The sequence below is a fragment of the Euphorbia lathyris genome, chromosome 5 (genome assembly GCF_963576675.1).
Source record: "Euphorbia lathyris chromosome 5, ddEupLath1.1, whole genome shotgun sequence".
NCBI classification, from domain to species: Eukaryota; Viridiplantae; Streptophyta; class Magnoliopsida; order Malpighiales; family Euphorbiaceae; genus Euphorbia; species Euphorbia lathyris.
The window spans coordinates 68,256,627-68,268,968 of NC_088914.1; the positions used below are offsets into that span (position 1 = coordinate 68,256,627).

At 33.5% G+C, this 12,342-nt stretch overlaps 1 protein-coding gene across 1 annotated transcript; it reads right to left on the reverse strand.

The window, feature by feature from the left end:
* Window positions 1-7,800: 7,800 nt before the first annotated feature.
* Window positions 7,801-9,246, reverse strand: LOC136230093 (basic leucine zipper 4-like). The gene has a single exon (XM_066019032.1). The coding sequence runs from the start codon at window positions 9,142-9,144 to the stop codon at window positions 8,539-8,541; it is 606 nt and encodes a 201-aa protein (XP_065875104.1). The 5' UTR covers window positions 9,145-9,246; the 3' UTR covers window positions 7,801-8,538.
* Window positions 9,247-12,342: the final 3,096 nt, after the last annotated feature.

The following is a 12,342-nucleotide window of genomic DNA, read 5'->3' on the forward strand; positions in this document are numbered from 1 at the left end:
CTACACATAAAACACTTAATAATCTTGTCTGTTTTGGAGAATCAACTTACAATCTTGTATAATGTTTTCGAGCTCCGATCGATCCGCTGAATTAGCTTGCACTTTATGGACGATAGCCTCCGCATCAGTCTCAAAGATCACATTTACACAATTAAGAGATTCTGCCCATATCATCGCCTCGAGCAACGCTAACGCATCGATTTTGCCCGGTTCAGTTCTGAACTGATAAACTCGACTCCGACAGGCCATAAAAGTTCCATCTAAACTTCTCAGAACTGCTCCAACCCCACTCACTCCTTCCTCCCTAGATAGAGCACCATCACAATTACACTTTACACAGCCCGGTGGAGGCTTTGCCCAAGTCGTAATTCCACGGACTCTTGCTGTTAACCCCCTCCCATTGCGTTGCTGATTTTTATGCCATTCATCAACAAAGGATCACGCAGCGTTAATTGTAGGACCGGATAATTGGAGCTTGTCTTTCCAAACGGCCTTGTTGCGTTGATTCCATATAGTCCAGGCTGTTACAGCCACTCGACACGCAACAGGTTTAGATTCCGAACTCCAAATCTGCAGCAACGAATCACTAAAGTATTCTGAACCAAAAATAGTCGGGTCAATTCCCATAAGCATCCAACACTCTTGAGCATATATACACCCAACAAATAAATGAAAATCATGTTCAACATCCTCTTGACAAATAGGACATTGTATAGGGATCGGAACTCGTCTGCCCGCCAATCTATTCCTGGTTGCGAGACAACCCGACATAACTTTCCACAAAAATGATTTTATCTTTGGTGGCAGAGGCAAATTCCACATTTTCAACCAGCCATCCTGGTTATTACCCGGATTTTCAACAGCTTGTAAAGCCTGATATCCTGATTTACATGAATATTGACCATTTTTAGTATGATACCACATAAGAGAATCATTTGTGTTCCTTACCGGAGGAATTGATTTCAGAACTTCCAGTGCACTTTCAGCAGATAAAACTGACAAAATCTTACCCCTATCATTTGGTAATATTTTTTGTTGTTACCTATTTAAAATGTTGGTTATTTGGTGACATTTTCTTCCTCATCTATAAAATTTAATGAAATCTTAATTAATATGGATGATAAATTAACTATTCTATTAAACTTTTTAACAGTTTCATAAACAGTTTATGGATCATAATTCTATTAGGTAGGTTGACGTTTTTTTATTTGTAACGAGTTAACTTAATTATTTCACATATTTTATGTATGTGTCAAACTTTTATAGATATACGTGTATTATCCAACATGTTAAATATTATGCACATTAGAAAGTTTCAAAACTGTTAACTACTGTTCATATTAATTAAATTTTCACCATTTTTAATAGATAAGATGATAAATTTTATCAAATAATAATTTGGAAATAAATTTTAAAATTTACTATAGATAAGAGAGCCAATAGTGATCTACAAATATATAAAACCATGTAGATTTTTTTTTTTGTTTTACTCTTTCCCTTTTTCTTTATTATAATTAATTAAGCATTATGCTAGGAATATCCATTGCAGCTCAGCATCTTTTTCACTTAAATACTTTGCTTATTAAAAATTAAGCATAAAGTTTGAAATCGAAAACAGAAAACGAAAAAAGAAATGCAGATATAAATTAGTGAAACAGTCCAGATGAAATAATATATAATTATGGTTAAAGTTTAATAAATGATGAATGATGAAAGCATCCATCTTTTGTTATGGTTTTTTTTTTTTTTTTTGAGCTTATTGGATTGCGTATTTAATCCCCAATTTGTGGCCCCTCTTACTATTACCATCACTTTAAAGCATACAAGATATTTTTATGTTTATTATTATTGTTTTACTATTATATTAATGTTGTTATGTAACCTATATGTTGATAAGCCTATAAATATAAGTTTCTTTCATATAATACGTACAAATGAAATATAAGCATAAATATAAGAAATGCACTTACTTTCTCTCCATTGATCTTATTCCAATGCATATTTATAACATGTTATCAACACGAGTTTGCTCGATCGATTAATTTCAACACGAAATTGTTCTTCCAATTAAGCTCAAACATATCGAATCTTACGAATGTTGAACTTGTGGTACTTGACGTTTTCGGGAATAATTATCTTACATGGGTATTGGATGCGGAAATCCATTTAGAGGCCAAGGGTATAAGAGATATACTATCAAAGAACAAAATGATGCCAATTTGTTCATCCATTTAATTCTAGCACAAACTTCCTCACTCGATTTATCTCTACTCGAATTTGTTCATCCATTTAATCTCAGATAAGTTCTAAATCAATTTTTAATTTATTTCATATTATAATATTGTTTCTAATACATTTATCTGTATTGTATTTTAGTCATCTCAAATCTTACATATGTGAATATCTGATTGTTAAAGATCTATCTGTTCTTTGGAAATTTAAAAGAAAGAGATGACCACTGGAAATTAGTTCTATTATTAAAAGCTCGTTATGACATTATGAAATTAAGATGGTAAGATTCTAAATCAATAAAGGAATATAATTAAGCTATTTTTAAGAATATATCTCAAATAAAATTAGGTGGAGCTGATGATATTATGTTAGATAAAATTTTCTCTACTTTTTATGCATCTAATGTGCTCCTGTAGCAGCAATAAAGAGAGAGAGACTTCAAAAAAATATTCTGAGTTAATTTCTTGTCTACTTATATTAGAACGAAATAATGAGCTCTTAATGAAAAATCATGGGTCTCACCCTATTGGATCGACCGTATTTCCAGAAGTGAATGCAACGCCATACAATAATGAAAATAATAAATGTGGACGTGGTTGTAATCATGGAAGTAATCATGGATGTGGTCGTGGATATAATCATGGTAGATATGGTCGTGCTTATAACTATGGTCGTTATAATAATAAAAATATAAATTCCCACTAAGAGTGGAAAAATCAAATTGATAAATTTGATAAAAAGAATAATCAGAATTGGAGTTCAAATGAAATGAAACTTCATGTTACTATTGTGGTATGACGTTGTGGCAAAAAAAAAAAAACAAATTGCTCTCTCTTTGTGATTGTTTTCCAGGTCATAATCAAATTCCTATTGCCAAAGATGATGTTTCAAAAAAAAAAATTCCCAAGGAAAAGTCACGTCTCGGCAAGACGTGTCTTGGATGCGATCTTTTCACGTTAAATTGTCCACTACCCACGTTTTTTGACCCTCAAACTCTGCATTATTAGTACTAGCAATTAATGGAGCAAAATATGAGTTCATGAGTGTGAGGCTTTGATTATTTGACTATAAATAGGACCTCAATCCATCATTCCAAAGCCCAATCAACATTCAATTAATCCCTACAGCAAAATTCAGTTCTTCCTTTGAAGTCGTTCTTCCAAAATCTGTTTTCCCCAAGCGATCAAACTCTGTTTGAAAGCTTTAATTTTCATTCTTAAGCCTTTAATTTCATTCTCCAAGCCTTCAATTTGCTTAAATTTAAGTTTCTCATCAAGGTACTATTGTCATCTTCCCCAAAACTTAGAAATATCTGTCAATATAAATTCCAGCTTTCAGTTTGTATTTCATACAAATTCTCCGTTCAATCAATCACAGCAGCCATCATTCACATTACAAGACGTATTTTCAAGTCCAAACGTTGACGAATCATCAATCCAATTCAATTCAATTCCAACTTTGTTATTTCCAATTTCAGTTTTTGTCAATATTTCATGCTTACAATTAATTACTTTGTCAAACGTAATTTATTTACGAAATTAACGTACTCTTTTCAGTTGTAATTATTGCTTGCATTTTCAATTTTTATCACTGTAATCACAACAATATTTGCAAAAATCAATAAAAAGAAAAATTTCCAAATCATTGTGTTGATTTTAATTTTTCGTAGTGCCATTAGTTGAACTAGTAAAGCTTTTTATAGTAGAACTAGGAACCCAAGAAGGTTTTTACTTTTCAATCCTTGAATTCTTCATCCAATCGTTTCGTTTTCAAAAAGTCAAATTTAACATGCATTTCACAACCCAAAACCATTAAAATTAATTGGGAATTAACTTCCTTGGAACGCCTGTACCAATTCCACACGAGTCAAGGTTGAAATAGACATATTACCAACAATTATATATATTAAATACTACTATATTTTGCAAAAAAAAAAAAACTAATCATAAAGTGTAATTATGTCCTATAGAATCCATTTTGTATTAAATAAAATTTTTGTCTTGTTTCAATCGTATTCTAAACAATTAAAGGTGATTGGAGATTTGTTGGGTTATATGGGCATGCGGAGCGTAACAAACACTGTGACTCATGGTGCCTTCTCAAACAATTGGCTGGGGCATCTTCTCTCCCCTGGTTGGTTATGGGAGATTTTAATTGCATACTGAGGAAGGATGAGAAGGCTGGAAGGGCAGCCTAGCGAGGGTACCTACTATGTGAGTTTCGTAGGGTGATTGAGGACTATGAGATCTTCAAGATAGGCATGAGTGGCAGCAAATTCACATGGGAAATAGGAAGAGGGTCGGAGGGTGGGTCAGGGAAAAGCTTGATAGAGGTTTAGCATCAGTAGCTTGGATTGACAGATTTTTCAGATTATCAAATTAATACGGTTATAATTGCTTATTCGGATCATTTACCTCTGGTATTGTCATTGAAAAAGGATGGTCGGCACGTCCGATGTAGAAGGTTCAGATTTGAGGCTACTTGGCCAAAGGAGGGGGATTTTACGAGTATGGTACACTATTTTTAGGATATGCAAAATTCAGTCCCACTTCACAAAAAACTACAGCTATGTGTGACGGCTATGGAAGCATGGGGTAAGGAATATAATCTCGGATTCAAGGGTCAAGTTCAGAAATGGAACCCCGTCAGGATTGATGCTAACATAAATGCTGAAATCACGTCACCTTTTTTGGGGGAGGAATTTAAGGCGGCATTTTTCTCTATGAATCTGGATAAAGGTCCTGGGCCTGGTGGTTTGAACATGGGATTCTATCAGTATTTCTGGAATGAAATTGGAGAGGAATTGTTGCTTGCATTTTCAATTTTTATCGCTGTAATCACAACAATATTTGCAAAAATCAATAAAAAGAAAAATTTCCAAATCATTGTGTTGATTTTAATTTTTCGTAGTGCCATTAGTTGAACTAGTAAAGCTTTTTATAGTAGAACTAGGAACCCAAGAAGGTTTTTACTTTTCAATCCTTGAATTCTTCATCCAATCGTTTCGTTTTCAAAAAGTCAAATTTAACGTGCATTTCACAACCCAAAACCATTAAAATTAATTGGGAATTAACTTCCTTGGAACGCCTGTACCAATTCCACACGAGTCAAGGTTGAAATAGACATATTACCAACAATTATATATATTAAATACTACTATATTTTGCAAAAAAAAAAAAAACTAATCATAAAGTGTAATTATATCCTATAGAATCCATTTTGTATTAAATAAAATTTTTGTCTTGTTTCAATCGTATTCTAAACAATTAAAACTTCTTGTTAGAATTCGAACATCGACCGTTTGGTCCAAGAGAACATGATACCATATCATGAAACCAATTTAACTAAAAGATCAATACGATAGTTAAGATCCAATTGTAGATCTTATATTTTGACAATTACGGCTAAAAATGTGGATGGAATTGCTCGTCCCTAGTTGCTTTTCTTATATTAGAAAGAAAAAAAAAAGAATTTGTATATTTGTAAGGAAAAATTACAAAACTATGTCAAATGAGAGACTCATTTACATATTTAACCCATTTACTCAACCTACTACATATCTATACTAATTTTATGTGACTTTCCCATAATACCCTTAACCTTCCCATTTCTCCAAACGCGAAAGGTCTCTCCCATCTTCTCCTTGGTTGCGCGAAACGGTGGCAGCTCCTCCATTAATGATTTCAAGACTTTTGATCTTCATATCTTCCTTTAAATTGCATGAAATCTGCACCATTTCTACAAATCACAATGTATTTCTCTTCTTCCTCTCTTCATCTCTTGATTCTGCAACTTCCTAATCCTAGAAAACAAAGTTGTGGTTCTTCATCTTCCATTTCCTGCTCGTTCGAAGAAATTTTGATTTTACGTTATTTTCATCGTTTTTCCCAATTTATCATATTGGGTTCGTCGAAAAATGTAAGTATATACTGTTTTTTCTGCGTTTTCCTGGACCAATCCACTTAGCATATGCGGTTTTCGCGAAGCCTTCGGGGAGAAATTTATCGATTTAACTTCGCGAAACGATGATTACGTGAAGTTTGCGAGGTAATTCGATAAGTTTCTCTTGTAGACTCCGCGAAATCATCGTTTCGCGAAGTCAAAGCGTCACATTTCTCCTCGCAGACTCCGCGAAATCATTGTTTCGCGAAGTCAGACGTCACATTCCTCCTCGCGGATGTCGCGAAATCATTGTTTCGTTAAGTAAAATCACCCTCTTCCTTGCACATTTATGTTCGCATACTTAGCGAATCATCGTTTCGCGAAGCCAAATCTTCCTTTTTTCTGACTAACACGATTAAATTTTTCTGAAGGTGGTTGAATACATAATATTCATTCCTGGAAGCCGGCGTGTTAGGGTGCCATGAGAGACATTCATTCAAAAAGGCCTGGACTTTCAACCATCGGTTGTGAATAGGAGTCTACACCGTGGGACACGTCCATCCCTCAGTGGTTAATAAGAGCCTATGTGCCGTGAGACATCTATCCATCGGTGGTGAATAAGAGCCTATGTATAATGAAGTGATTTGTTAGGAGTTTATTGTGGCAATCTTAGTGAATAAGAGCCTATGTATTATGAAGTGATTTGTTAGGAGTTTATTGTGGCAATCTTGTTGTAAAATTTGATAATGTTATGATTTTAATGTTAGAATCCGTTGTTGTTTGGCATTTTTTGTTATATACCACTTCGTGAATTAGCTTCAAAACACATCTAGGTTTCGCATATGCTAATTATATGCTAATTAAATTCATCAAGTAAACCAAACATTAGCTTCGCAGGCTTCGCATATGCTAATTAAATTCATCAAGTAAATCCAAACATTAGCTTCGCAGACTTCGCATAATATCGAATCTGCAAAGTCAGACGGGAGGGGGGGAGAGGCGCGTAAATATTGAGGATATTATGAGAAAGTCACACAAAATCAATCTAGATATGTAATAGGTTGAGTAAATAGATTAAATATGTAAATGGACCTCCCATTTAACTCAAACATCATAACGTAGATGTTGACCATTTAAAATCTCTCTCTCGGTCACTATTTGTGTGTAGGTGTCACAGTTCCTCAAAGAATTTCATGTCACAAATTTATAGTAATTTATTTTAATATAAAATACAGCAACACTATTATTTAATTTTGTTGTTACACACCAATACATCATTAAATAAGATATTTGTTGAAAAACTATGGGACTGGACTGGAGTCGGTGAAATGATTTTTGTTTTCTTGCCAAATAGATGTCCTGCCTCGGTAATTTCCCATCAATCATTGGTTTCCATGTTTTATAGAAAGCAGCTCGTGGATTACTACCTACGTCTAAACAAATCAATTTCACAATTGCTTTGCTCTTTGCTTCTTTTACCTTACAAATTTAATTCAAAATAACTAAACACACTTAACTTCCAACAAGAACTATGAATAAATGTTAAAAATACATTCAATTTTTATATTTTTTATTTTTTTATATATGCATACGTATCTTAATTTTTTTTATTAATGTGTGATAATATAATATACACAATTAAACCGAAAATGATGAGATTCATAATTACAGAAAGTGGAACCGAAATTAGTAAAACTATGAAATTAATAGTAAAATTGACAAATAATTTAAACATTACAAGGTTAAAGGTAATTTTATACATTACCCTTGCCAAACTACTTTATGGAACAATAACAAAAAGAATCCAGAATCCATTAAAGGACAGTGTTATCCTTCCATCTAGGATTCGTATTATTCGTAAATTTTCTGGTAGATGTAACGTCAAATCTATGTCTAGGAAGGACATTAAAGGCTTTTCAACCTCCAGCTTCAATGGAATTATGAAATTAACCTCGACGTCAAGGGTCCACTTAAGTAATTTGATTTGACTATTTATTTTATTTTCGAAATTACAGTGAGTAATTCAAATTGATTGAGTTCACTAATATGGGCGTAATAATATTCAACAAATTATATAATATTCACAATCTTAGTGGAGACCGAACTAATAATAATAATAATAATACTAATAATGATGATTTTAGTAAAACAACACTAGCTAATCTTTATACACCACGATAAAACCAGGGTCCAACCAAAACCGCTATTGAGTTTTCCAAAATCACTCTTTATAAAAAGAAAAGAAAAAAAAATATCATTATAACCCCACTATTATAGGAGTATTTTACTTTAGCAGCTTTTTAATCTATTAATTTACACAGACTCTAGAGAGAGAGATCTTGTTCCTTCCCTGTCCAAAACTTTTAACGGGATGATTTATTTTAGATAATTAATATCTGCCTGCCTGCCGCTAATTATAATTATTTAGGAAGTGATTAATGATGACGGGATTTGTTCGGTCGTGATTATGTTATTGCATGGCCATGCGGATGCAGATGCAGACGTGAATTGTTGCAGTTGCCTGAACATCATAATTTGGCGTATGTTCGACAATTTTTGTCGGAGTATACTATGTTCAGACCTTAGCCGGTCGTTGTCTCTCCTTACACTGTTCCAATGGTACATAACGAACCGTAACCGGTTCGTTAATTCCCGGTTCTCAATTCGTAGCCGGTTCAGTTGATTTCTTAAGTTTTCTAAGTGCTTCTGTTTTCGCATCCTGGACCGCCTCGCTGACTCCCGGTTCGATATCATCCGTCTGCGTTTCCGCTCATCGACGACTGAGACTGTGGTCTGGTTCGGCTCATCGGAACTGGAGATGGAGTTATCTGGTTGGTTTTGATCAGATCGGTTCGGTTCGTCTGAACCGGAACATGAACCGCCCGGTTTTGGTGATTGGGGATCTTGATCATCGTGATCGTTTAGAAAGAAGTCAGAACAATCCCACGGCGGAAACCCGTCCTCAATGGGGGAAAATGGGTTTCCGACCATCGGATCAGGAGAGAAAAAGGACGGAATAGCAGACAACATGATTTGCTAAGCTAAGCTATTGCTAAAGAAGCAGAATTTTGGCAAATAGAGAGAGGAAAGAGGAAGGAGGAGGAAAGGGAAGAAATGCAGCGTAGGGGGCTCATATTTAAAGCCAAAACCACAAGGCACTACTGGGGTCCACATTACCCATGAAAAATGCCATTCAAGGGCATTCTCGTCCATCTCAATACTGCGCTAATTATAAATATAAAAAAAATAATTACCTATTTATTAGAGGTAATAGGATCTAGCCTCTATTTACAAAATGTTGTGATATACGAATATAAATACGTGAATGTGATATTTATGAAGTCTAATCCCGTTTGTTTTACCTACTGTTTACTATTTGCTATTACGGTTTGTTGTTTCCTGTTACGATTTATAGTTGCTGTTTGCTATTGCTGTTACGGTTTGCTGTTGGAAAAAGCTGCATTTCTAAAAAGCAGGGATTCTCTGCTTTTATAAAAGACTGCTTTTCGGATGTAAAAGGCAAACATGAGATCACTAACCAAACATCCAATTCTGCTTTTCAGATGTAAAAAGCAAACAAGAGGTCACTAACCAAACACCTAAAACTCTCCCTTTTGAAGTGAAAAGGCAAAAATGAGCACGAAAATGAGTAACCAAACACCCCCTCAATCACCACATAGAGAAAAGAATAGGTAAAGTCATCATAGAGAACCAACCTACTTCTTCACTCTCATGATCTTGGCTTGGCAAGTTTCTATAGACCATCAAGGATCGGATCGTTACTGTACAGTAATGATTTCAAATCATGTGAATCATAGACTAAGTAGACGATGGATATTAAGGCACACATTCATTTATCAACAGATGAAACATAAATGACCTGCTCCAAAGTTTATAATCACCTCCCATAGCTCAACTACAATATAAATAGAATAAGTCACTTCTCAAAATACATTGCTCCATTCATTTATTAATCTTACATTATAGCTTTTACTAAGTTAGAGCTGGTTACCCGGACTCCATAGCCTCTTTTGACTTCTTCTTTTTGTCTTATTGCAGGTTTACAAAAAGATTTACGAGATTCAACCACATCATAATATATCTATAGTCTAATATTTATCTGTTAGTTCAATTTCAAACCTTATTAATAAAAAATGTAGTTTTTTCATTAATAAAAAATGTGTAGTTTAAATAAACCCTTATTGGATGGCCAAACGTTTGGAAATTAGAGAATTAGCAGAACATAAAAATAAAAACCATTTTTATATTAAATTAAACTTGAAATTACACCAACTTATAAACGTTAAGTTTTAATTTATCTTGATTTTATGTGAAGAATCACCCTCTTCAATAACTATATAACTAAATCTATACTCTATCCTTATAAAAAATTATGACTTTTTTTTATATAAAAAAATCCTGACTTTTAATACTTTAAAAAGTGTGTTAAATACTTTCATATAATAAGTATTTTTAACAAATGGGTTCCAAAAGTGGAAGTTCTCATTTATAGATTTTTTTGCTATGTCATTAACATTTTCTTAAGGAGAGAAACAGTAAGATACAATAGAAACAAAAAAAAAATTAAAAAAAAATGTAGAAAGGCTATAAAATTCATTCTAACATTTAAAAAAAATTGTAGATTTCACCTTTAATTTATAAAATTATATAAATTTATTGTTAATATTTATTAATTTTACTCCTATATTATTTAAAATTTAACAAAAATGGATTTTGTTTCATTTTAGATATTCCAAACATTAATTTTATATAATATATATTATTAACACAGTTATATAAAATTATTTAAAATGTAAATAATTAAATCTTCTATATATAAATTAATTATAAATTGTTTTATTAAAGTATCTAAAATATTTATCTTTAGTTATAAACAACTAATAAAAATTATATAAAACCAGTTTATGATTCGGGCATCTAGTTAACTACATGAGAGGAGACGAGTGGTGGAAGAAGTCGGGTCAAATGGGCAAAACATCGAAGCAAAGAGAAGACTATTTGTGTGAAAATAGGTCCCACACACCGTGTTGTTGAAAGAATGTCAGAGAGTTCAGAATCAACCCCACACGTCGTGTGGAAATTCCATACGTTATGTGGACTTCCAAAAATAGCAGCTACATTTTGGATATAAAGCCACACATTGTATGGCTATTCCCACACGCAGTGTGGACTTTTAAAAAGCCTTACAAGATCAATCTTGCCCCTCACTCCAACTCCCATCTAATTACAACTTTATCACTCTTTTATTTACAACACATGTCATCCCTCCACCTCTACTCCATTTTACCAAGCTTTATCTATTTAATTGTATGCATTTGCCCTTTATTGTAATTTCATCTTTAGGTTTTGAGATGATATAAATTTATTTCTTCCTTTGTAATCAATTAACTTTTTATCAATCAAATTATATTTTCTCTTTGAGAGCTTGTGTTAGGGTTCATCCCTTTTACAATTGGGATTTCATGATTTCTACGAGTTTAGCTCGTGAAAATTGAGACTAACTCCTTCTAGTTTAACTATAGAATAAACCTTTTTGTCAGTTTATTATCAAAACTAACTCACTCGTCAAGAATCTATATCAGTTGGTATCAGAGTCGATCGTTTTCCTTCCTAGAGACTTCTTTTGGGAGATGTTCAACCTCGACTACCCCAGGGTGTGGAAGCTAGTTCAAGAGGGCTTAGTGAGAATCATATGGAGCAAGACCGGACGCGTGCCGAGGAAATGAGAAAGTTGAGAGCCTCTATGGAGAGCTTCAAGCTAAAAATCCGAAACGGATTCCAACCAACATTGGGAGTCCCTCCTAGAAGAAATGAAGAAAACCCAATATTGCATCCTAAAGATTCATCACCAATCTTTTCTCCATTGCACATTCAAGAGGTAATTCATACACTGTTAATTTCTCGTGTTAGAGTTATGGGTAATGAGATTATTAGTTGGGTGTTTGTGATGTGGATGGTGATTTAGATCCTCATAGTGAGCTTGTTGATAATGAAATTGTGAATGAGAATTTAAATTCATGTATAAATAAAGGAGGAATGAGTGTTAGTATGTTGGAACATTGAGGAAGCTCAAGTTGTAAAGGGTGCACACTATGTGTTTGATGAAATGCCTCATAGGCAAACTTTCACTTTTATACTTAAGGAAGGTGAGAGCCTTAATCTTGAAGAAGTGGAGAGTGACTTTAGGCTTGATAATCTCTTTGGGGA